Below are 27,470 nucleotides of genomic sequence, written 5' to 3' on the forward strand. Positions count from 1 at the left end.
TGGCAAGATAGGATAACCAATGAGGAAGTGCTACGAAGAGCAGGATGCCAGGACATCCGCTCTGTTATCAGCAGCAGACGCCTTGGCTGGCTTGGCCACGTTCGTAGAATGCCAGGAGGTCGACTTCCACAATACATTCTGTATGGCGATCTAATAGAAGGCAGGAGAGCCGCTGGTCGTCCACTTTTACGTTATATGGATGTATGCAAACGTGACATGAAGCTCTTCAAAATCGACACTAGCAGCTGGGAAAAAGTAGCACTTGATAGATCTACATGGAGAGAGAGCATAAAGGAAGGGTCTCGGATTGCAGATACACTACAGAAGCAGAAAAAAAGGGTGATAATGCTACGGCGCCTGGTGATCACATATGCCTAAACCTGAGATCGCAGCTGTGTATCAAGGATTGGCCTCTTTAGTCACATAGGGAAAAGATCGTCTCTCGAGACGTAAAATGCCAAAGAGTTATGTTACTAGACATAATATTTATAAAATAACAAATAACATTTATTATTAATGTCATAAAGGCATGTTTATTTATACATCATCATGGTTTCAAAAGAAAAAAAAAAGTGTTGAAATCAATCAAATCGCTGAAAACAAAATTAGCAAGACTCAATTGACCAACTTAGTAAGAAACTGAGTATGATAGATTAAATAAACTCTTTTTAAAAAGTTGTCAGAAGAAGCTTGATTTGGCCTACAGTATAACTTGCATAACACAAAAACAAAGATAGTATAAAGCTGTGATGTTAAGAAACAGTCAACATTGTAGACTTTTTCTGTACTGTAAAACACTAGAACTACATACAATATAGGTAAAAAAAAGATATTTTATATTTTTGTTTCATTTTGATCAATATTTTTTTAAAATCAGGAAACATTGAAATGTATTTTATCTACTTTGAAAATTTAATTTCACAAAATAATAGCACACTTTTCAAGCTTGGCTATATTTAGATCCAAATCTGGACCTATGCTTTCATATTTCTTCAGATTTATATGGTGTATTATTTTTGAATGTCAAGGTTTTGACCCTTCACAAATGACCTTTCTCTAACATGTTTTATAAGAAAAAAAGCTAGGTACTAATAGTCTAGAAAAGAGATTGACTTTTTATTTTGTACTACCAGATGGTTAAAATGAGATGATTTAAAAATTCAATGAAATTTCTATAGGTTGCTCAATATCAATGGCATTAACTCAGATGGCTCTATTTTGCTACATATTATGATGAACTTTAATTAAAGTAACAATAATGTTTCTCAATGTTAGAATCCAACATGATAAAGTTATATTTTATGTACACAAGTTTTGTTGACTTCATTATGTATTCAATAAAAAAAAAAGATAGCCCTAAATAATTTATGCTAATATTTATACGCTTAAACTTTGAATTTCCAGTTAAATAAAATCAAACATGGTACTAAAATTACCTACAACGGCTAATACACCTTTTGTGGAAAAGGCATGTCTCACAATGTTGTCCTCAAACTGTCTGTTAATTTTAATATATTTCTTCAGCTTTTAAAAACTGAATTTCGTCACGTAAGTCGTAGAAAGCTCTTCAAGTGTTGGAAATCAACTTCCATTAATTTTCTTTGATCATTTTAATTATTATCTTATAATTGAAGTTGTTTTTCTCTTATACTTTCACATTTTAATTCTCCTATAATTTAGTATTGTTACACAATAGTCAAGAGTGTAGAGAAACAGTTTCTGTAGATATAGTTTTTTTAAATGGCTCAAGAAAATGTTTTAATCATTTATCTTAATATTTATTTAATAACAAAATTATTAAGTCCTGAACAAATTAAATGTTGTGCTAATCTAGTCATTTCTGTTAATTAGGAAAATTTCAACTCTACCATGTTATTAAATTTCCTGGGTAAAATTTGCAACCAATTCAATTCAGAGGGGCACTCAAATGATTCTAAATCTTATTTTGATTGCATTACATTTATTTATTTAAAAAAAAATGAATCTTGTATACTGTTTTCAACAATGAACAAAGTAAAAGCAAAACATTTTCATAAATGTTTAGGTCAAAGTATAGTAAATAATCAATACACCTGGTGAAGCCCCAGACAAAAGTATAATAAACATATATAAGCCTAATTGTTTAATTCATGGTTTTGGTTGACTAGTTTTGTTTGCTTAATACATTGTTTGAATTGCTTTGGATGTTCCTTGAAGTCTTTTACATCCAAGCCCAAATCTCTTGTTGGATGGTGGTGGGTAAGGTGGCCATTGGCAGGGTTCGAACTCAGGACTGTCGAGACCAATGACCAAAGCTTATAAGACTATCATTTGACCAAGCAGCCTAATGAGGTCTACCATAGTTGATATGAATCTTTGCTGGTTTTTTTTTTGTCAAATTCAAAACCTGTATTTTGATAGTTCTAATCTCTTGAGATGATTGAAGGACCATATACATACAACAAAAGGCAAACTTGATTTGGCTACTCTAGTGTAATTGATACACAACACAATGGAATCACTCACCAAATTTGATCACTGAGAACAAATCAAGTGGTTCTCTTCTACACTAGAAAATATTCAATCAACAGTACACTCTGACACAGACACACAATGTTCAACCTTTTTTGGCTCATGCAAGCAATGGACTATCTGTATAGTTTCAGCACATCCTTTGTGCCACTATGTCATCACAAACTTGCGGAAAATGAAATTGGTGATATATACAGGAGTAATGATACATTATGTACAATTTTTGTTTTCAAACAAAGCATAGCGACAGTTACAATCAAGCACACAATATGATGAAAAAAAAATAAAAAAAATTAAAGTCAAGGAAAAATAAGAAAACAAATAATTAATGAAAAACAAATTCTTTGAGGTCAACAAGCTCAAACTGCAAGTCATATAGCTAGATAGGACTAGTTGATACTTATAACAAATGCATTTATTTAAAAAAAAAATTATATATGGAAATTCCTCAGATCCAGAAAATAACTTCTGTGAGTCTGTGTTTCATTGTTTTGATAGAAATAGTGATCTAAAATGTGGCATAGTGGTAAAGCTCTTTGCTTCCAAAGCAATGAATTTCAATCAAAATCTTAATCAAAATTTAATACTGGTGAAAACTTGGATTTTTTTCATTTTGAGTTTTTAGGGAGGTTCCTGAGTTCCCCTAACTTTAATCGGAACCTGACATACATTGGGGGGAAGTTAAGGCATTTTGTTGGTTGTTGAGCTCACCACATGACAAGCTCAATATCTTTACGCCATAGAAACAGATGTTTTACATCATCTGCCACCATGGCCTGAAAGTAGTACATTTACTTTACTTGGCTCATAACACATTGACGCACAACCTCACTCTGCCCTAAAATCCTTCTATAGAAGAAAAACTATATTGAGAACTGCCTGATCTTGAAATTACTGCGCGGTTCATCTCAAGATATAGGATTACTGATGTGAACCCTCTGACATGAAAAAATGAGAATGAAGAAGAAGACTTCTACAACTTAAATTTTAAAATTATTTTATCTAAGATAGCTTTTGACTGAGAACTGGAAGTATCCATCAAACTCTACTGCGTACAATAGCCAGAGAAAACTGTGAAGACTCAAAATGTCAGAGTGTTAAAAATTATCAATATAACTTTCTGCTAGTACAAACTTTAAAAAAAAAAAAAAAGGTTTCATATGCAAATGTAGGTTTTTGTATATGGTCTTCAAGCATTAGTATCATGCATGTGCAAGTATTTTAAAAAATAGGTTTCATACAATGCACAGCACAAGCCTAAAAGTGCCTCCTCCCATTAGTTGTTGTACACAAAAATCATTAAGAATACCAGCATAAATGATAACTGTAACATTGATAAGCATAGGATATTAATAGGATAAGCATAGGATAAGTTTATAAGTGAATGTACATGTTACAATAATTTACTTGTATCAACAATTAACAAGAAGCCAGTGAGTCAAAGGTTAGGTTCTGAATGTTATATTTTCTTTAATCTGTGTCACCCAAAAAAGATATGCATGTAACAGAAGGTTTGTTATTTTTGACTAATAATGGACCAGAAAATCTTTTAAAAATGAAGCAAGAGAAACTTCCCTTCATGTTTCTATGGGGGGTAGGGGGGCAGTGTGACATCAACAATCATTGTCAGAATTTGAGTAATCTACCTTTCAAGTAATAATCCAAAAAAAAAGAAGCTACTTTCTTTTTTGTATCCAAACCGAGAATTATTTAATGCTAAACCTTATTCACTGTCGAAAGATGGAATCGCATTGCTATCCTTGGGTTTTAATTATTGAACCTATTCCTGACATCTATTTCCAAGAAAAAGCAGTTTAAGAAAAAAAATGGCAGAAAAAAATCACACACACAGTTTGCTTTAAAAAAAAATTTTAAAAATCACATGTTGAAAATGATAAAATTATATTGTTATATGTTATGAACTTGTCATTATGTTTTATGTTAAATATCATAAACAGAGATTCTGTAATCAACATGTTGTACATACCATGCCATAATAACAATGAGATAGCCACACACACACACACACACACACAGAAAGATGCTTTGACCCACACAATTTTCTTCTATCACCTAGTACAGTGATTCCCAAAACTTTTCCTTCACGGAACACTTCGCACATTCTGATTATCTAGCGGAACACTTTGCTTATATTTTTAGACACATAAATTCATTTGGTGGCCGACATGTTAATTACTCCAGTAGTTCGTGGAGCACCAATTAAAGCCTCGTGGAACCCTAGTGTCCCGCGGAACACAGTTTGGGAAACACTGTCCTAGTACAACAAAATGCCAAACATTGTAGTAATTTTTAGCAATGATCATTACTACAACAACAGAAACAAAAAAAAAAATAGATAAAAATTATAAGACCAACATAAGGCATTTTTAGTTAAGTTTTTAAAGCTGACAATCTTTTGTACAGCATTCAATTTACAAGAGACATTTTACAAGCTCGTTCTGACTGTATTCACCAAGACAATAAGTTATACAAGTACATAGTTTATCCAACTAAAACACAGCTTTTCTGACACTGTCTTGTTGGTAACAATATTTTATTGAGCTAGATTACTTCTTTTTAAAGCTGAAATGACAGAAAATGTATTTGAAAGAATCTTTTAAGATAGATCTTGTGGACATATTTGGAATAAGGATGGACTGTTTCTAAGTATATATATAATGGTTTATATTTGTATGGTGAATGTAAAATATATAAAACTATGGATAGACTATTGTTCTAGATTAGGCCTATAAGTAATGTGTTTTAGTAATTCTAAATGTTAAAATTTTATTTTAATGATAAAATAAAAAAAAAAAAAAATTAGGACCAGAATAGACTTTTGAATTAATTAGAAATTCTAGTTTTTTTTTTGTTGTGTGTGTATGTGAATATATGCCTTTTTTTTTCAACTTTTTACATTGATTCCTATTATCTCCCTTTACTCATAGCACATTCTCAATAACACAAATTCCATAAATAATTAGACTTACACTATAGGAGATGAATGTTTATGCTCAGCAGTTAACAAGAGATTGTTTTAAAATTACTTAAACAATTTTTTTTTTACATATAAAAAATTTAAATGATTAAAATAATTTCATTTTAACATTTATTTTTGAAGGCATAAGTTACAATCTATTATTGATTAGTTTTTTGTTTTTTTTTAAAGTTTTTTCATTTATTTTATTTCTATAACATTTATAAAAAAATGTACAAGAGTGTGCAATATCCCCTACTCTTCTAAGAAAATAAATTTGAATCTTGAGTAAAAGTTTCATTCTGACATAATATTTGCAATTCCAGAATAATAAAAAATTAATGATGTACAGCGTATGATGTAATGATTTGCCATGTTTTCATAAAATCCTGTTACAAGATTGAGAGTGCGGTTCTATTAAGTCAGTGAAATATCAACCTAATGCAAGCGACTAATCTAATCTAATTAAAGTATAGGTAGCAACAGCAACAGTAGATACAGACAACCACCTAGCACTGCTATGAATAGTCCAACATGTCTATCCTATTGTGTTTATCTTGATGGAATGATTCTGATAAATAATTTATATAAATTTAAAGCTACCCATTATTTAACAATTGATAATTTTTCAAATTAGCAAGACAGAAAGAAACATTGTGCGCTTACTAAATATATAAAATTTAAATGTGCTTTTTGATTATCACACTCTAAAGGAATAGAATAACTTTTGAAAAAATTCGCTTGCCATATTTTGTCCGATTAGAAAAAATTTTGTTTTACAAATCATTTAAAAAATTTTAATGACAACCCAATCCCCAAAATTATTTTAAGACAATCTGAGCAAAAGTTGCTTTCTCTCCATGCCATACAAGTCTGACAAGAATAGATAACTCTCGAACTCTGCACAGAACTACATACAAATGTTAAGGCATCTGAACTACAAACACATAATAAACACATTGAAAGTAACTAGAAAACATAAGTGTGTACTTCAATTCTAAAGATGCTCCTTCAGAATCGGAGATCATTACATCCTAGCCCCAACCTCCTGCTGGATGGCGGGGGATGGTAGCAGGCAGGGTTTGAACCCAGGACCATCAAGATGATAGTCCAGAGTGCATACCATATGACTAGCCAGCCATCTTGTTGAATCAACATGAATTTTTAGTTATTTTAATTATCGATAACAAAAAGAAATCATTTAATTTGTTTTAAATGTGGAAAAAAAAAGTTGATTGGGTCTATGATCTAACAAGTTTAACAAAAAAATAAAATTGGATTGATCATTTGTATTAATCTTTCAGTTAATAGAACCATTATAGTCAGTTATAACTTATATAGATCTGAATTTTTCTTATAAATATATAGGTATGTCTTTTTTAAAAACATTGAAAAAGTGTGGCAATTATTTAACAATTCTTGAGAAGCTCATTCTATACAGTGGTAAAAAGAGTATAATAGATTTCTCTACTGCAGCAATGTCATATACATGTTTTCACAAGACTGGTTCAATTCTAGAAATAAAATCACAGGAGATCCATATCTCATTAATTATAACAGATACCAATGACACAATATTAAAAAAAAAAAAAAAAAAAAAAAAAAAAAAAAAAAAAAGTCATGTATATAAATACCCAACTTAGGTTTAAAGCTTCAAGTGTCTTGAAATATAACCAATGACTAGAAAGTAATTCACAGAACAAAATCTGGGGGTAAAAACATAGACAAAATGGACTAGTTTTCTGTAAACGAGTATGGGGGTAGAATTACACGCTATCTGAGAGCCAGGTGGGAGAGCTTTTGTGTCAGTCTTGTTGCCATGGAAACGTAGTAAATGTTAGCTAATGGGGATAATGATACTAATAATGATGCGAAATATATCGAGGAGATTGGGAGAAAGTTCTTTGAGGCACTGTTGCGGCTACCTGCACCCTTCATCACATCGTCCAATATAACATTGGTGTTTGGTTTGATGTACTTGGGAGGCTTGGGCCTGCTGGTGCTATTCCGGCTGGGCTCCAGCGCTGGGTTTAAGGGCCGGAAGGTCACTTCTTCATTTTTGGAGCCCCCTCTGACAGCTCCGCCCTCCGCGTTGTCCTCGCTGATCCCGGGCAGCTGAACACGAGGACAGGTCATAGCGTGCTCGTCTCGGAGGTAGACTCTGTACCCAAAGACATGGAACTCTGGGTTGAACATACACGGGGGCAGCATGGTCAGGTCAAATATGGCCTGGAAGAAGAAAAAAAAAGATTTTGTTTTATTAATGTCAAGAAATATTGTTTTAAAAAAATATAACTAAACTCTACGTAAGATAATGAGAAAGTTTGTCTACAAGACAGAATGAGAGCTAAAGTATTCCCTGGGTTCAATACGACACAAAGATAAAGGCACATTCCTCGTCCCATATGCTAGGACAAATTTGTCCAGATGCTCCTGATGCTATTAGAGCATGGAATGGGGTTGCCTGAGCTAGTTAGGAAAACCAGTGACTTGGCAGAATTTAAGTCATTAGTTAATATGCATGACTAGATGCATGATGCATAGGACGATTTCATCTTCTTTTTTGAAGTAACGTCTGTATTATATAAGATAAGATAAGATAAGATAAGATAAGATAAAACTGCACACGTGAAGTGGGATGTATGTTTTTTTCTTCAGAGGCCATAACCACCAGGATTTGGCTTGACCACTTAACAATGGGGGGCTCGAGTTTGAATCCCTACTCATGGCAACATGGAAACCTCCTCAAACGGGTCCACAAAAAAGATTGGATAGGCCTAATAGTGCCCTGAGCTTTGAAAAAATAGTGCACTGAGCTTTGAAAAAATAGTGCCCTGAGCTTGAAAAAATAGTGCCCTGAGCTTAAAAAAAATAGTGCCCTGAGCTTTGAAAAAATAGTGCCCTGAGCTTAAAAAAATAGTGCCCTGAGCTTAAAAATATAGTGCCCTGAGCTTGAAAAAATAGTGCCCTGAGCTTTGAAAAAATAGTGCCCTGAGCTTGAAAAAATAATGCCCTGAGCTTGAAAAAATAGTGCACTGAGCTTGAAAAAATAGTGCACTGAGCTTGAAAAAATAGTGCCCTGAGCTTGAAAAAATAGTGCACTGAGCTTGAAAAAATAGTGCACTGAGCTTGAAAAAATAGCTACATAAACACTATTTATTAATATTATTGCTTAAGACGGTTTTTGGTGGCAAAGCAGATTTGTAACTCTGCATACATTCTGACTTGTTTTCGTTTAAGTACATGTGTATTGTTCATGGGGCGTGGTGTCTGGGTAGTTAACCTCATGGCTTCCGAGTCTGGAGTTCTGGGTTCGTATCTCGGTAAAGACTAGGATTTTGAATTTTAGGGTTTTTTAGGCCGCCCTAGGGGTCCACCCAACTTTAATGGGCACCTGACTTTAGTTGGGGAAAGTAAAGGCGGATGGTTGTTGTGCTGGCCACATGACACCCTGCTCGTTAACCGTTTGCCAAAGAAACAGATGATATTAACATCCTCTGCCCTATAGACCACAAGGTCTTATACGGAAACTACTTTTTATTGATCAATATGTGTATTGTTTGACTTTTTTTTATCTCCTAGAGTAAGCACTTAGAGTATTTCAATGTAATCAGTAATTACTTACAGGATAAAACTGTACAGAATGACGAAACCACTTGAAAGGGGCGCGGGACGGGTCCGAGGGAGGCACTCCCTGAAAAAGAAGACCAAAGCCCCCAAGTTGACCTTCATCATTGTACATGAGAAACACAGGGTACAGCTTCTCACACTGGAGATCTTTGGATAAGTTTTTGAAATAATGGCGACCTGAGGATATAGAAGAACAAGGCTTGAAAACTTTATGCACATTTGTTTTTAGACAAGCAATTAAATTTTGTGATGTTTTTTGACAGTAAAACATCAATTAAACAACTCCAGCATCTGAAACCAGGACATAAAATACAATTAAATATGCTGCAGACCTGCTGGAAATTTTAAATGTTGGATTATGTTAACTTTATTGCTAACATATCCTTGGAAATTTAATATGATGATAATGAGTTTGGGCAGAAACTATAATTAAAATCACCATCAACTCTTCAACAATAAAATGATAATGTTCTTGGCAGGGAATAAAATTTCTTGTCCATTTTTTTCTCCATGAAATATGACAAATTTTGTTTTGTACGTAACACACTGTAATTTAAAACAACAACAACAACATTAAACCAATTTTAATTAAGTAGGATGAAATGGCAGAAACTTTAAGGTCTGGTGAAATAAGTGAAAATTGTCACATTATAGCCATTATTAATTGAGTACTCATGGCCGAGACGTAAGTTTCATATAATATCTAAGAAGTTCATGTGTTTAGAAATTATATATAATGGCTTTGAACTAATTAAATGTCAAGGCCGAGTCAACGTATGTTTCATAAAAGGTCAAGGATATTTTTGTAATGAAGTGTTAAACATTAGCCAACATCCCAAGACATGAGGATATAGGGGGAGATAACATTATTGAAAGGGAGCTTACCCATGCTGGGCAAACAAGTGCCCGTTTTCCAGTCATCAGAGAGGTGCCGGGCCTCCAACGGTATCCTCTCGTACTGTTTCTCAACCCGATAGCCAGTCTGGATGTACAGGCCACGGCCTGTGTGGACATGAGTGGTGGCGGGACCACATATGAGACTCGGGTGCTTGAAGTAGGCTGAAATGAAACAAGGAAAATACATTTTTTAAAAATACTTAAAAAAACAACAACAAAGCTTATCTAAGGGGAAGAGATCCACACTTAATAAATAATTACTTTCAAATAACTAATCGACTAATTAGTTATTTTTTTTATTGATTCGTGTATTATCTGTGTCAATGAATATTTATGCAAAGATTCAAAGCTTGATACGAGAATGGGTGTGGGTGAAATAACGTGTACAAACTTTTTACTAGACAAACAAATAATGAGAGTTGATAGATCTATAAGCTTTGTTATAGGAAGAACATTTATTAATGGGACACAAAATTAATTTTTTTTTTTTACTGTTATTTAATCTCTGTTAACAGATTACTATTTTGACCAAAAACATTTTTTTTCAAAGTGCATCTCAAAAAGTAGATGAACATTCCAAGTATAAAGTGACAATTTTTTTATTGCCATTTGTCGAAATTGTATATTAAAGCCTGGGGTTTATTTAGATTTTTTTTTTCATTCTCACATCTAGTTTTCAGTTTATAGACTTATAGCTAAACTCTGATATTCTGTGAATCTACTTCCTACAGTTTTGTGCCAAGTTGAATAATCTGTTGAGGTTTTTTTTTAGTCATTGGTTTCATCTCTGGTATCTTCCTGCTTCTTCTCCTCAGAAGAACTCAAAGCTATGGCCCACAAGCAGACAACTATGAGCTATTCAGCAAACAGTGAAGATATATGCATATTGTTACGATCTTCTCTATCAGGCCTTCTGCAAACACTGCCCAACAACACAACAACACATCTAAAACATCAACTTGACAACAAGAGCTTCAACAAACAAGGCGGCGGTTTATTTACAATTACATCAACAACAGCCAATAAACACAATTGGCTACAGTAACTTCAAATGCTTTGCTACACTACAGAACTGCCTAACTAATCACTACAAGTCTCTCTAGCTCGTACAGCTACATTTTCGAGGACTCACTTCGTATCACACAGTCCTTACTGCTTGCTGTCCTGGACTCTACTGTCCTTTCTAACACACTGTCTCTCGTCTGTAAAGGCTTTTTGGTCACATGACCATAACATTGGTCATATTGCGTGCATTAGTAGTAATGTCCCTTGTTCAACAGCCCTTGACCTGTGTGATTGGCCTGAATCATGTGTGTCAATAGGCCGCACACACATTAACCCTTTCAGTCCGCCACTAGGGTTATAACAATATATAACTAACAGGAACATTTCAGTAATAATAATAATTTTAACTGACAAAACGGAGAATTTTAATCGCCCTAATCTGTTTAAAAAAGTAAAAAAAAAAGCGCTATCATCATTGACATCACCGTACCACTATTCCATGACTTAAGGAAAACCGAAATGGAAAAACAAAGAAAATATGGAGACCTAGAATTGGAGATGAAGCGGCTATGGAAGTTGTCTAAAATTGCAATATAGCCTACCCTGTTCTTATATCAACTTTTCCTATGGCCTTTAGAGCATGGAATGAGCTGCTTGAGTCAGCCAGGAAAACCAACGATTTTGGCAGAAATGAAGTCATTGGTTAGCATGCATGACTAGATTGACCTAGGGACACAATCATCTTCTTTTTTGAAGTAACGTCTGTATTTTATAAGATAACCGAGGGCATAATAACTACTGACCTCACAGATACCTTCTAGGCCCATAACATTTCTAAGAAGATTCTCGTTGCCTGTCAAAGGGCGGTACTGCAGCAGAACAGCCACATCACCAGAAAACTCCTCAGTTGACTGTTAAAGGGAGACTACAATGAATATTGTTTCTCTCTAACGAAGCTCGACCCTGGCAGCGCCAGAGAATGAATATCAGTTCGTTTTGAACATACTACTAATAATAGGAAGAAGAGAAAGAGAGTCAAACAGAACAGAAACGAGTTGTAATGACAGAAACTACGTGGGTTATGACTCTATAGCTGGACGCGTAGAAGTTGGAACTAATCGGAGATTTCCTTTAGTGACGTGACGGTACACTAAAAAAAAAAAAAGAAGTAAATAGATCGTGTGTCTGACTGATTCGAACAAACTGGTCAGTGTAAGGCTAGTCGAGACTACGTGTAGTCGGTCATGACAAGATAACCAAGCGATAGTGTTTGTTGTGTGTTGAGTGATCTGGCGAGAAAATACAGACTGCCGTGGTTAGTCAAGCATGTAAATCTACTTTTAATACGCATTTTTTTTCTTTGCTTACAAGATCCTAGATCTATCTGCATAGACAAAGATACATTTCTTTTACGAGAATGTAAACTTTGCTGTATGGTCTCCTGTTATACAGTAAGTCAATAGATTAAAACACATTTGTGACGTCACATAGAAACCCGGTGAAAGTCTGTTTTGGATGCGCAGGAAAATTACGTCGGAAAAACATCAATTACTAAATTATTATTGCAAATTTAAATAAATAAATAAATAAAAAATATATTCATTATCTGTAAATCAAAACACATATTATATTGAAAATTGTCAAAACCATCGGAGTTTCCCTTTAAAATGGAAATAGCTTAGAGACAATATAGCACTTCAGCATCGTACCAGGACAGGACGCGTTTTTAGTTCTAGCGACACTGGACTGCGCTCTTCTTTTTGTAATACATAGTTCGTATTTTTAACTTAAGGTCAGTTTCACTTCTGTTTGTTCTGGCATGTTACATCGTCAGCGAGTTTATTCTAAAATCCCAAGTGCTTGATCTAGCACTAAATTGACAGCCCGCAACATAACAAGTGTAAAGTCAAGACAGACACTAGTTATAAAGATAAGAGACCAGTTGCAAAGAAAGAGGCTACTTGACAACAGAAGCGCTACTTACCTGTTACGATAAACTTTTGAGGCCCAAATCCATCATCTTGGAAGAGCAGGATTGGGGGCACTACTTCCTTTGTGGGATATCTGACAGTGTCATTCTTGGTGTCGTGTCCATGAAGATTTCCAGGAATCTGTAATGCGCAACAAAAGTGTTCGGTTATTCTCATTTATCAGAGCAACGTTTGCAAGGATTAAACAATCTGGGTGCGATTTTCAAATCAAATGTACACATAGCACTTGAATGTATTCATGTTGTCATGGCAACTATATAGGTCAGACAAATGCCATAGATTGTCCTGTCATTAAATGTATAGTAAAGTTCCCCTTTCAGATCTTGTGGTCTATAGGGCAGTTGATGTAAAGGTCATCAGTTTCTGTGGCCTACAGTAAACTTGGGTGTCATGTGGCCAGCACAACAACCAACCGCCTTCACTTTTCCCCAAACTAATGCCAGATACCCATTAGAGCTGGATGGACTCAGAGGCACCCAAAGATCCCGTAATGAGAAATCCCAGTCTTCACCAGGATTCGAGCCCGGGACCCCGTTCAGCCAACACGTCTCCTTTCACTCTAATTTCTATAGATTTTTTTTTCATTTCTATACATTTTCCTCTTTTCAGCTGAAAAAAAACTTAAGAAACAGTGGGACTCTTGATGCTAGTATCAACGTCTTCTTGAGACAATGCAGTTTGAATTACTATTTAATTTAAGGCCAGACCTAGATACTCCTGCACTGCCAACACCAGCACGCACAAACTTACCATAGTCTGTATCCCACTCAACTTGTAGTTGTAATCAAAGATGACTCTGAATTTGTCATCGTGTGGGTGGACATACAGGAAGCCGTGGTAATTGTTCACTGAAACAAACACAAAAACTTGGTTAAGATCTTTCTATATACAGCATATCCAATGTCACACATTCAATAAACAAACATCTTTCTAAGCATAATAATTACATAACAAACGAATATTCAAATTTTATTAGAGTAACACCATTAGTAAAATCACTAAACTTAGAGACACTTCAGGACAGAAGAATAAAAAGTAAAGTAGCATTAATACATACAACACTAAACCATAATTTACAAATAGAAAAAAACAAACATAATAAAGTACTCAGAAATACAGAGGCACATTTCTTATTCCATAAGATAGAAAATATTCGTACAAGTGCTCTTTCTGCCCTAGTGACATTAGAGAATGGAATGGGTTGCCTGAGTCAGCCAGGAAAACCAATGACTTAGCAGAGTTTAGGTCATTGATTTACATGCATGACTAGATTGTCACATGAAATGCTTAGGACGTACTTATCTTCTTTTTTAAGTAACGTCTGCAATGTATAAGATAAGAAGATCTCTGGACAAGATTTGTATAAGTAGCTTAAATGGATAGATACATGGCCAAGAGAAAACATTTGTTTTTTAATCAAGCAGTGTTGGAATTATCTATAGGCAGCATAAATATAAATACCGCATCACCAACGAGGACATTAGGAACAGGATCACAATTGGTCCGCATGACTACTTACAACTTATAACTCTAAAAAACTCCAACTTAATCTTTAAGGCCATATCACAGGGTCCTCGGGGCTTGCAAAGACCTTCCTTCAGGGAACAGTGCCAGGAAAGAAGAGTCAGGCAGAGAAAACGATGGTTAGTGTCAGGGTTAGGTAAGACAAATTAAAGAATGGACGGGCCTGTCATTCAATAAGATCCTTTTCTCTTCTCTTCTCTTATACAATACAGGCAAATGATAGAGGAGAATGGAGAAAGACGGTCATCAGATCGGGAGAGTTGCCCCAACGGTTTAATTAACAAACTAAAAGATAGGTACTTCACGAGTGTCTGTTCACACTAGTCTAGTCTAGTTTAGTCTAGTTTAGTCTAGTCTAGTCTTGTTTAGTCTAGTTTAGTCTAGTTTAGTTTAGACAGTGTGATTAGGAAGTCACAGTAAACATCTATGTCATCCATTATAGAGATTTTGGTTTATTGAATTTTTATATAGTTAAACTTGAAACCAAAATAACTTAATAGACATCCTAATGGACCTCATTCACCAATCTTAAACAGACAACATTTAGCCACGTGATTCTATATATCTTCTATACAAATTACGTAATACACACTGGATGTCACGTGATATGTATTTTTCATTGTTTTATCAATATTATGACGTGGCTACATGTGTTTATTTACGATTGGTGAATGAGGTTCATTAATGATTTATTTTTGTTTATATAGATTGCCCAAGTGACGATTTCAAGTGATGCCTTTAGACAAAAGCCACAATAGTTCCAATGTTAGTTCACCTTTAAGAATGCACATCGACAAGCTGGCGGCGACCACGAACACGACTATTAGAGACCAATGCGTGTTATAAGAATAAAGAAAGAATTAGTTCAAAATGTTTTCAATGAAACTAATTTCTTTTTTTACTCAGATACTTTTTTGTTTCCTTTCTTCCATTGTACAAGTTTACGATCTTTGTGCAGCTTCAAATCCTTACAGAATTACCACGACATTATAGTATCAACTACCATACCAAAAAATTATAAATATATATATATATATATATATATCAATACTGTAAAATGTATCTCCCTTTTATATTAAAAAATAATTAATTAATTGCCACTAATTATTTAACATATTTGTTTATGTTTTTTAAATTGATTCATGTTTTGTGGTTGACAGTGAATAATATTGCAAAGTTTCATCTTGATTCGAAAATGGGAAGTGGGAGAAATAGCGTGCACAAGATTTGTACCAGACAGAGTGACCTGATATAAGCTTTGTATTAAAAAACAAAACAGGCCCAGTAAAATGAAACGAAGTCACACGTTTGTTTCCAGCCCTTGACAATCTTGACGGGTAAAACCGGCCCTGGACATACATTGAATTGATCCAATGAAGAGTTGAGATCGACCGCGGATGAAAAAAAAAACAAAAAACCCGGAGACAACAAGACAAGGCTATCAAAGAAATAAGTGTTTTGATTGTCCAGAGTACTCGGACACGTGTCCACCCTCAGTGGCTCATCTGTGTCCGTCCCAAATTGTCCAAAACACACGCGCGGGGCAAAATGTGAGCGCTTTCCAAAATAGATTTGTCAATGAGCGTCACTCGCCCTGGCAGGCGGACGTAGGACAGTTGTGTGTGTGTGTGTGTGTGTGAAATTTGTGTTTAAGTGTTTTAGTCTGTACGTGAGCAGGGGCACTGCATAACAGCAAGGGGGGTGGGGGGCTTATGTGAGCATGGGGGGCCTAAGTTAAGCAGGGGAACTGTATGTTAGAAAGGGGGGAGGTTATGTGGTCAGGGGGGGGGTGTTATTGACGGCCGTTGACTTGTAGCACCAAACTGCTGGTAGACAACTGATCAGCTGTAGGCGTATTAAAGCTTTACCCTTCTTCTCTCTCTCTCTCTCTCTGTTTTTCTAACCTCTCTTTCTATTTCTTTCTTTCTTTCTTTCTCTTTCTACCTATCAATTGATCAAATCATTCCATCAATTATTCAATTAATCTATCAAATCAATCAGTCAATCAATCCCTTAACTCTTTATCTCCGTAATTATTTACCACATTCTAGTGAAATCAACGTTGGTATCGTCAGTTAGGAGAAAAAGAGTTAAAAACGTTTCGCACACCTATTCGCCATTGCGGTCTGTTTGTAAAACTTACAACCTACTGAATCATTCAACCAGAGCTCAAACTTTACGGCACTCAGTGACGTCATCTTTTGGCACTGTAGAAAAGAACTGACTTTCTAAAAAGCACATCGTGACATATGGCATGACATTCAACAGAACCCCTCAGTTGGTTATCAGAGTCGTTCCCCATGTCTTGTGTTTTTTTTTTTTTCCCTTTTTATCTAAGTGGATGAACTTTCTAGATAAACTTAAAATGCGCACATTTTTTTTATTCTACGAAATTGTCAGTTCTCCAGATCCCATACGTTTATGTGGAAATCCCAATATTTGGGTCTGGACTTTCTCTAGTTCTGCCTGTTGAAAGCGTAACAATGTACTCCGCTGAACAGTTCTAATTGTCCAATTTTAAAGTACTTCAAAGCGTCTCACACATTGATTGATATGACTTGTACATTAGTTGTTGTTAGCGAGTAGGCCGTCAGAGAGAAGAGAAACATTGACAAAGTCATTGAGCTGATAGAAAGTTTTTTCTCTCCTCAGAGGCGTGGTGAAAGAGGGAGAAATGTGAGGGTGAGATGTGAGGGCGAGATGTGAGGGAGAAAGGTGAGGGAGAGATGTGAGGGCGAGATGTGAGGGAGAAAAGTGAGGGAGAGATGTGAAGGAGAAATGTGAGGGAGAGATGTGAGGGCGAGATGTAAAGGAGAAATGTGAGGGAGAGATGTGAGGGCGAGATGTAAAGGAGAAATGTGAATGAGAAATGTGAGGGAGAAAGGTGAGGGTGAAATATGAGGGAGAGATGTGAGGGCGAGATGTGAAGGAGAAATGTGAAGGAGAGATGTGAGGGCGAGATGTGAGGGAGAAAGGTGAGGGAGAGATGTGAGGGAGAAATGTGAGGGAGAGATATGAGGGAGAGATGTGAGGGAGAAATGTGAGGGCGAGATGTGAGGGAGAAAGGTTAGGGAGAAAGGTGAGGGAGAGATGTGAGGGAGAAAGGTGAGGGAGAAATGTGAGGGAGAGATGTGAGGGCGAGATGTGAAGGATAAATGTGAAGGAGAAAGGTGAGGGAGAGATGTGAGGGCGAGATGTGAAGGAGAAATTTGAAGGAGAAATGTGAGGGAGAGATGTGAGGGCGAGATGTGAGGGAGAAAGGTGAGGGAGAGATGTGAGGGCGAGATGTGAGGGAGAAAGGTGAGGGAGAAATGTGAAGGAGAGATGTGAGGGAGGGGAAAGAGTTAGAACAAACAAAAAAGCCTTAAACTATAAAATTTTGTCTGTCTGTAAAGGAGACGCCACTTATTGAAATGTATCTCTTCATGGCGGGATTTGCCAGTCTTATGGATAATAAAAGAAACGTCTGCTACTCAGAGACTTTGTGCATAATTTAAATATCTGTTGTGCTGTGCTTTTAATAGATAACTTACGAGATAAAAAGTGGTACAAGAACTCAAGTAATATCAAGATACGTTTAGTTATACTATCAACCGCAATCCAAACTCGCATAACAGACGTGACACAGACCACACAAAAATAATAAAGACTTTTCCCTTTTCGGGGACTGTTAAAAAAAACCCATAGAAAACACAGAAACATACACGCTAGTAAAATGAGATAATAATTTATTAACAAATGTGTATTAAGTGTTAGAAAATACAATGTAGAAGATAATTCAATCTTTAATAACAATCTTCAAATCTTTAGCAATGAGCCGCGACTTCCACTCAGGTCGAGTGAAATCCTGCTGGAAGGTGCAGTCCCACAAAGTTACACCGATATAGAATTAGCCGTGCAATAATCTCCCTTCAATCAAACTGCTATACAATGTAGTGAAATTATGTCCCTTGTTGGCGATGCTATTTAAGCGGTAATTCTTCATTTGGCATACAGTGACCCAACGTTGTAGTAATAATAATAATAATAATAATAATAATAATAATAATAATAATAATCTTTATTGTCCGTATGTAAGTATATCTTTATTTATAAGCATTATTGTTTCAGGATTTCCTATTGGGACAACAATCCTTATTGTCAAAGCTTGAATTAGTTACAGCCTTTCCACAGTGGTAGTGTATTTTATAAGCATTATTGTTTCTAGATTCCATATTGGGACAACAATCCTTATTGTCAAAGCTTGAATTAGTTACAGCCTTTCCACAGTGGTAGTGTATTGTTTTTATTGACGCAGCGCAGGGGGACAATACCAGCAGGAAACAAAGTCGAAGCCATTTAATCGTTTCTAAAATGTCTTTTTGGCAAGCAATAAAAATATACAAGACTTTGATCAGAAGTAGATCAGGTATATGGGAAGTAGGAAAAATACAAATTTAGTAACCAGGAAAGAAGAAATGAAACGAAAGAAGATGGGAATGGATAGATCACAGAAGTAAAAAGTTTTTCCTCCCTCACGAAAGGCGAAAATCTGAGCGAATTGTTTATATTAGATTTATTTTTATCTAAACGCGAGACGGAACAAAAACAAACGACTCAAAGGGCAAGGACGAACGAAATGGAAGACTCTACTCACTGCTTATAAATACTTTGTAGCAGAGCGCAAAAAAGAGAGAAAAGTGGATCGAGTGAAAGAGAACTGAAGATGAGCCAAGAAGATATAAAAAGTAGAACTACTATTAGCTCTCGGTTCAATTTGTGGATGTTTTGTCTGAGAGCGTGAAAAGTACCAGGAGGATAGGACTAGATGAAAAGCCCTTTTTTTTTTTTAAATATATTTTTGGTGTCAGAAGTGATCCACTGGAGTATGGCATCAGAAGGGTCTATTTATGTGTGGCTAAATCCACTTGGTCGAAGAGAGACAGCGCTGGGATCGGGGGGTGTTTGTTTAGCGCTGGTGTCACGGCCGCGAAAGTAATCAATGGACGGACCGATTGAAAGTGACCGGACACGTGAACTAGGTACTCACCACGAAGCGCGGGTCTGATCAGATGGGTTTGTTATGGGACACTTCCGGTCTGCTCTCTGGTCCTCCCTTCCCCCACCCCCCACCCCCAAAAAAAAATTGCGATGATCGCGCGCCAGAATATATTAGCCGGCGTATTGAACTCGCCAGAGAAAACATTCGAGGATGTTCAAAGCGGCCAGATCCTCACTCTCCCTTTCCTCTCTTCCCCTTTTGATAGCGGGACCGCTTTAAATGGCTCAAATGCCACAAAGGTTATCCAGATGGAAAAGCTTCGATTAACAGATGTATTAAATCTAAATAAGGAAAGTCTAAGTTACTTAGCGTTTGTTCAGCCAACTGAAATGAAAAAAAAAACTGGAAGATTAAACGCCAGAGAAACTTTGCAATAAGCCGAAATATCAGACAGGAATTTGAAAAAACAGTCGCGTATTGATAGAATCGATCGTGGCTTCAACTAATTGAAGCTAAAAATAATCTAGCGAAAAATATTCTCAAATATGATCGATCTTTTTTTTTTTTGGTTGTAAAAAGAAGGGGGTGGGGTGTGAACGAGGGGAAATCCCCTTCAAAAATAAAGTATATATGTGAAATAAATGTTTGATCTTTGTGGGATCTAGTACCAGCCGAGAAGAACAGAACGCTGGAAATCTATGATGCGGACTGCTAAAGCAGCTACAGACCAGGAGAAAGAACAACAACCTGGCTAGATTATGTCTTCCAAAGCACTGCTGTCTCTGGTTTAGCTTAGTGAAAATGAAATCTTTATCTAGAGCAGTTTTACAAAGAACTGAAAACGAAAAAGACGTTAAAAGAATTTGCCATTTAGTCGACAATCATGAGAACAATAGTGTTAAAACTCTGCCATGTGCACCGCCATCTAAGCTAGAAGGTGCGCACTGTGATAAACTAGACTGAGAAGGATGTCAACATTAGGAAGAGAGGAGAGCGATTTCCGCCCAAGTCTAGAGAGCCAATATGGAGAGATTGTGCTAAGAGAAGATGTTTTGTGTAACTGGGATTTCCTGCGAAGAAACTTTTATATCTCGTTGAGTTGCCTCCCTTAAGTTATTACAATATTTAAAGAAGCAAAATACACACACAAAAAATACCATTTAAAACACAAAGCTTATCTAATGGGAATAACCGCAAAAGCACAGCACTATCTCTTAATACTGCAAGGGTTCACTCTTTTTTTTCTATTCAAAACAAAATTAATTAATTACCACTGAGTGGTAAACTAACTGGTAAACTTTTTGATAGATTCATGTATTGTCACCGACTATGAATAATTTTGCCAAATTTCAACTTGATCGGAGAATGGGAAGTGGGAGAAAAGCGCGTACAAAATTTGTACCAGACAGACAGACAGACGGACAGACAAAGTGAGTTGATAGAAGCTTTGTTAAAAAGAAAATAGAGGGAAAAAAAATAACGAGATTTAGTTTCGATTTCGTTCTTTGGATAAACTATATGTTTTCATACAATTTTTCGTTTCTATTATCGTTTCAGTTTTAATTACACTTTTACGATAGGCTGTTTTGTTCCCTTTTTCCGTTTTCGTTATTGTCAAGCAACAGTTTGTATTTCGTTACCCCGACAGAGTTGGCAGCTCTAAGATAGCCAGTTTCCAAGGAAAGACAATCCAATAAAAACATTCAATTTATTTATTCTTTTTCTCCCCGCCCCTACATTCTCTCTACGTCTTACAACTACAAACAGTGGCTCTCCTCTTTTCTCTCTCTCTCTCTCTCTCTCTCTCTCTCTCCTCTCCCACTCTTAACCCCCCCCCCCTCTCTCTCTCTCCTCCCTCTCTCTGAACAAATAAAAAAAGTCAATTAACAAATAGTCCTGATATTGCGTCACATGATCGTAACTCTGTCGGGGGTTCCTTTCTTTAGTGACAATGACAGTGGTACGCTTTAGTAAATGACTCTGTTGACTTGACCATGTCATCAACGCCAGCTTCGTTATTGCTTCCTAACTTGACCATTTAAAATCCCCCTTTAATTTTCATTTACCATCAGATTGTTACTAAACAAAAAAATGTACACCAATCCTGTTACCATTTCAGTTACAACAAAATATAAAACCACTCAATAAAAATAGAATGTGAGCATTAAAAAGTGAATGTCTGTCACATCAGGGTTACTGCAGCGATTGGACCCCATGATGACCTGCTAACTATCGTTAAAAAACGCAAGCTCAAAATGTATGGCCTTGTAACAAGGTCTTCGGGGCTCGCAAAGACTTTCCTTCAGGGAACAGTACCAGGAAAAAGAAGAAGAATCAAGGCAGAGATAGCGATGTGAGGACAACATAAAAGAATGGACGGGCCGGCCATTGAAAGAGATTCTAAGGCAAAAGACAGAGTGGAATGGAGAAAGACGGTCGACAAATCTTCCATGGTGCCCCAACGGTCCAACAGACTAATGGATAGGTAAAGGTAAAAACTTAATGTATAGAGCGCTGTACACAAACATAATGTAAGCTGAGGGCGCTGTGATGCATTGATTCAAAGCGTTTACAAATGTATAAGAACTATATAGCACGAAAATATAAAAGTCGGTTTTAGAGTTCATCAGTCAACCCACGTGACAACTTCATTCTCGAAGTAGTACAGAAATCGAAAACCTGACAATAAAATTTTTATAAAAAACATATATAGATAAGATAAGATAATTGTATTGATCCAATCAAATGGAAATTCAGTTTGGCTACAATTGACAACCTCAGCGTAACTATTTTACAAAAACAATATGGACCCTTATTGGCATAGACTAAGTTGGGCACTAACTTTTTATTTTTAAAGCTGACCTGTGGAAAACACTTGAAGAGACCGCGGCACATATATTTTGAGAATCAAAGAAAATCCCCCTCTTGAGTAGACATCAAAACAACACATTTGCCGGTGGGTGTAGAAATATATACACCGTATCGTAAAATTGTGTCTGTTTTTTTAATACATGAAAATCACCATCATTTGACAAACCTTGTAGAGAATATTGACTATTCTGTTGGCCGTGGAACATATTAAAATCCCCCATGATGTTACATGTGTGAAGATTTTGGCGCGTGAGAAAAGAGTTTGAAAGTGTGTGAAAGACATTGCATCTGTGTGTGAGGTTAAGTGTGAGTATGTGTGAGGACAGAGCGTAGAAGTGTGCGTGCAAGAGAGACATTGATAGCTGATAACTGTAAGTCCTATCGACAAAGACAGTGATTACTTGTAGATTATTTCTCTGACAACAAAACAATTATTCACGCTCGCACACACACACACACACACTCACACACACACAAAACCACATTAAAAAAAAATAAACTAAGCTTCAAAGAAACGAATCAAAACATCAAAGATCCAATTGTCAAGACCTTTCTAAAAACATCTATTTTATTCTTCAATGAAACGAAACAAAAATTCCCTTCTACACTCTTGCACAAACCAGTTTCCCTCTAACTCTGAAAACGAACTTGGTAAATTAAAGGAACCTTCTATTTGCCTATATAGTAGATAGCTTCCCGACTCAAGCATGATGGGAAGGGGTGGTCAAAAAAACACCTTCATGTCTTTTTTATAACTAAACTTCTGCTACAAAGTAGTCACAGCTTCTTATAATTTAGATACTTTGTAAATAACTAACTCTCTTATCCTGGCCACTTGCTGTGATGTTTACTAAACTTCTCCCTCTTCTTGGCCCCCAGTCGAATTAATTGCTTCTTTCCTGTTCTTTTAGACATTTCCATATTGTGATGCCAATGTCTTTCTTTCTTTTTTTTTTTAAGGTCCAAGAATCAAACTAGCAGCAGCATTTTATTATTTTTGCGTGTAATCAACGGGACCGCAACTTCAATAATCTGAGGCTTGTGGGTTAACTTTTTTTTTTTCGGTGTCATCCGGGCGACTTTCATTTCTATTGCGCTAAGCGAGAAAAAGGAGGGGGGGGGGGGCGGGGAGGAAGGGGGGAATAGGAATCCAATTTGAGACTCGGCTTGTAAATTACAAGGAAATAATTATATTCTCTTGAATGGAATAAATTTTGGTCGGCGATGGTTGCTGAAGGTTGCTAGGGGAAGTGACTATTTGGAAGTTTGGGCGAGTAAGGGTCGTTTGGGGTGTGGTTGTTAGGTACAGTGCTTGGCGTTGTGGTGGCGCCTACTAAACAGCCGTTTATACAGGGCCTTGTTATTAACGAGATACATCATTATTACCCGTGGTGGTTGGGGTTGGAAAGGATGGGCTTCTTGTCACGTTCCCATTGATCTGTTGGTGCAAACAAGATCTCTGTGGTGCTATTGGAAATGTCTGAAGCGAGAACTAGCCCAAATTGCCATTACCAAAAAAAAAAAAAAGTTTCCGACCTGTGTGTGTGTGTGTTTGTGTGGTAATATTAAAAGGTACGTAACGCAAAGAATGAGGTAGTTCCGAATCTCTGACCTATTTTTATAAAAAGTCACGTGACTGTGGTCTTATACATGACAATAATGGCAATATCTTCTTATGATAAGATGTAGATCTAGATTTAGTGCTAGCCTAGATCTAGTAAACCTACTAAATAATCATAAAAATTATTGAATCATTGTAACATACTATTTATTCCTTAAAGATGTCTAGATCTAGACTATTTTCATGTTTAAATTACAATGAAATCAATGAGGTCATTAATGTAAACAACACACCCACGTGACTGAGAGTAGATCCAGAACTACCCCATTGGCGGAAGGGGTTGATACGTTTTATCAAATGTTTCTAGGCTGTGATGTAGTCAGCGTACCCTTACTGGCATAGACTAAATTGGGCACTAACTTTTTTTTTTAAAAGCTGACCTGTGGAGAACACTTGAAGAGACCGCGGCACATGTATTTTGAGAATCAAAGAAAATCCCCCTCTTGAGTAGACTTCAAAACAACACATTCGCTGGTGGGTGTAGAAATTGAGGTTATTGAGACATTTCTAAACTGAATACATTTTGCTTAAAACTACAGAAAAACACTAGTTTCTAGTTTGTGACAGTCAATAGAAAGATATATTCTTTTTTTAAAAAAAGGAGAATAATCAGCGTTCATAGGAAGACAAAATTAACTCTTTCTCTCCTAACCGACGATACAAACGTTGATTCCATCAGAATGTGGTAAATAATTACGGAAAGAAAGAGTTAAAGCAAACGCTTACACCATGACCGTTTCTGGCTCGTATTGACGGCGTCGTGATACAGGACCTCGCCTACAAACCTAAAAAAAATATGCATTTTTTTAAAATATGCATAAGAAAAATGGAAAGATGTTTATAAAAATAGATTTTAAAGAAATTATTCCTACTTTGTGATCAAATAAAGTCACTGAAAGAAGAATTGCGTCTAAATTTTGCATGGGGGGCGGCCATATTCAAAAGGGATATTAATGATACTCAGTAATAAGAAAAATACAATATAAAATAATTGTTAGTTCCCCTGAGTCCCATGCACGGAACACTGGGCTGGAACATTAAATACACATTTTTAATTAATTCACTAAATAATGCACTAAATTTTCATAAACTATGTGGTCATGTAGCAGGAGTTTTTTTTTTTCGATATTTCATCTCCATGGGAGAATGAAATGTTGTCAAATTATTATTTTTTTTTTAATTTTACTATGACGAATGTGTGAGCCAATAGTAGGAATGGAAAGTGATCTAAAATGCCATTTCTCTAGTATTGATATAGATCATCGTCACTAAAAGACTTCAAAAAAGGGCAAAGGGTCTCCACTTACTTAAATCCGGCACGGCTCCAACGTGCACTAGGATGTCAGGTCAAGTAAAAAAGACTCGATCTCAATGATGAATGTTTATTAGATACAGCCGATGTAGGATCTATGATGGGGGGTCAAACTTTCGGACATTAACTTTTAAAAGTACATTAAAAAGCAATGTTTCATTGGCGGATACTAAAAGAAAGTTTTCAATGTATCATACAGGTCAAACGTAAAGCCAGGGTCATATCGGCTGCTAAGTTTTGTTATGAGACATTCTCAAGAAGAGGGGTTTTAAAAAAAAAAGAAAGAAAAATATGACTAGCGAGCCGCCATTAAAGGGCGATGCATCATTTCCTAATCCTCTCTCCTGGTCATTTGTTTTCCGGCAGTCGTCTGCTCACTGTGGTTACGTTGCCAGTTGGTCCTTAGAATTTGTGACAATGCATTACGGCAGCCATGACTGACTGGCCAGAATTTTTTTTCAGACAGACTACTCAAAAAGAAGTAGTTTTAAAAAATGGCAACAATTTTCCGGGGGGAAAAACCTTTCTTCCAAAAGATTTGAATCTTGACATTTTGATGGAGCATTAAACTAGAGGGAAGAATTTTTCGCTCTCTCGCGAGGAGAAGGGGGGAAGTTTGATAAATCTATTTTGGCGCTCAATTATTCATCATCGGAATTTATCCACGTTCCGGGCTATGTAAAATCATGAGCTGGTTAGTTCCGGGAAATCATGGGCAGGGCCTTTTGTGGTGTTTAACAGAGTAGTAACATCGTAGCTCAGGAATGCGTGAGTTTCTCTCTTGAAAAAAAAACGACGTGACGCAACGCGATTGGTCGGCTTCAAACGGTTGGAATTTGGACGAAAAAGGGAGATAAAAAATTATAACGAAAAAAAAAGGGAGAGGTGGGGGATGAAAAGAGTAAAGAAATGGAAAAAGTTTCAAAGGGAGATAATTCGTATACATTATAATTTATCACGTTTTTATATCGAGAGTAGTCGCAAACATGGCGGCCTCGAGCGTGCTTTCATGGAAGCGCATTAGTGGCAAACACTTGAGGTATTAACTAGGCGCTCTAGAAAACGTAATGTTGTTGTTGTTGTTTTCAAATCGATGAGGAGCCATCGTGGAGCATGGTGTCAGGACGTCTTTCTAGTCAAGCACTTGTAAAGTCATACAACTACCAACATAATTACTTTAATAGTGCAGTGTTGAGTAAGACACCAGTCTACGAGGTGGTTCACAATCTCGTTCAGTGGAACGATAGTAGACGAGACTTGGAATGGAAGAAAGAGAGTGGAGTAAGAGGCAGGCAGAGACGAATAGAGTGAGTGAAGGACAGAGAGATAGACAGAAATAGAATGAGGGGGGGGGGAGGAGGAGAGGCGGTATAGATGAAAATGGATGCCAAGAAATGAGTACTAGAGAATAAGGGAGGAGGAGGTTAGCACGTGAAGAAAGAAAGACGACGAGAAAAAAAAAGAGATAAAGAGTAAGAGGGAGAGGGAGAGAAAATGAAAGAGGGATGCAGAGGAGAAGGAGGAAGAAATAGAAATGTCAGCAAGTAAACTATAAAAAAAAAATCCAGAAAACAAAGCTTATCTAAGGGAAGAACTCCACACTTAGAACTATATCTCACAATAATGTAGAACAGTGGTTCCCAAACTGTTTTGTCTCGTAGTCCCCTTGCCATTTTGTTTTTCTGGTTTACGGTAGACCCCTTGCTTAACTTATATTGCATTTTTTGCAAATTCACCAACTAGATTTTTTAAACCTCATCTCTGACTGCAGTGAGTCGAAGTATGAACAGTGGGTCTATTCTGAACTTTATCTTTGAGAGTTCGAAAGATTCTCAAACCTTCATCCTTTTATCAAGGTCGCATCGTCTCATATGATCCTCCAGTGTAATTAGTTTCACATCGACATAAAAAGTCACTTAGGCAACCGCTTGTTTGACAAGGAAGGAATGAATCCTAAATTTAAAAACTTAACTCTGCACAATCTACATTTCTTTTTGTTAAACATCACTGTCCATGATCGTAGACCCCACTGACATCTCATAGACCCCCATTTTATTTGTCCATTTTCGTAGACCCCTTGGAAGTCTTTGTAGATCCCTGGGGGTCTATATAGACCACTTTGGGAATCATTGATGTAGAGGCTACTTTCC

At 36.3% G+C, this 27,470-nt stretch overlaps 1 protein-coding gene across 7 annotated transcripts in view; it reads right to left on the reverse strand.

The window, feature by feature from the left end:
* Positions 1–2,786: 2,786 nt before the first annotated feature.
* Positions 2,787–27,470, reverse strand: part of LOC106061695 (uncharacterized) — a 305,818-nt gene continuing 281,134 nt past the window's right edge. For all 7 annotated transcript variants that reach the window (XM_056043798.1, XM_056043799.1, XM_056043797.1 and 4 more), the window contains 5 exons: positions 13,762–13,859; positions 13,005–13,131; positions 10,004–10,177; positions 9,114–9,295; positions 2,787–7,717 (listed from right to left, as the gene is read on the reverse strand). In XM_056043798.1, the coding sequence (XP_055899773.1) occupies positions 7,262–7,717; positions 9,114–9,295; positions 10,004–10,177; positions 13,005–13,131; positions 13,762–13,859 (1,037 nt within the window). In that variant the 3' untranslated portion in view covers positions 2,787–7,261. The remainder of the gene's footprint in view (positions 7,718–9,113; positions 9,296–10,003; positions 10,178–13,004; positions 13,132–13,761; positions 13,860–27,470) is intronic.

This window comes from Biomphalaria glabrata, chromosome 10 (assembly GCF_947242115.1).
Source record: "Biomphalaria glabrata chromosome 10, xgBioGlab47.1, whole genome shotgun sequence".
Taxonomy (NCBI): Eukaryota; Metazoa; Mollusca; class Gastropoda; family Planorbidae; genus Biomphalaria; species Biomphalaria glabrata.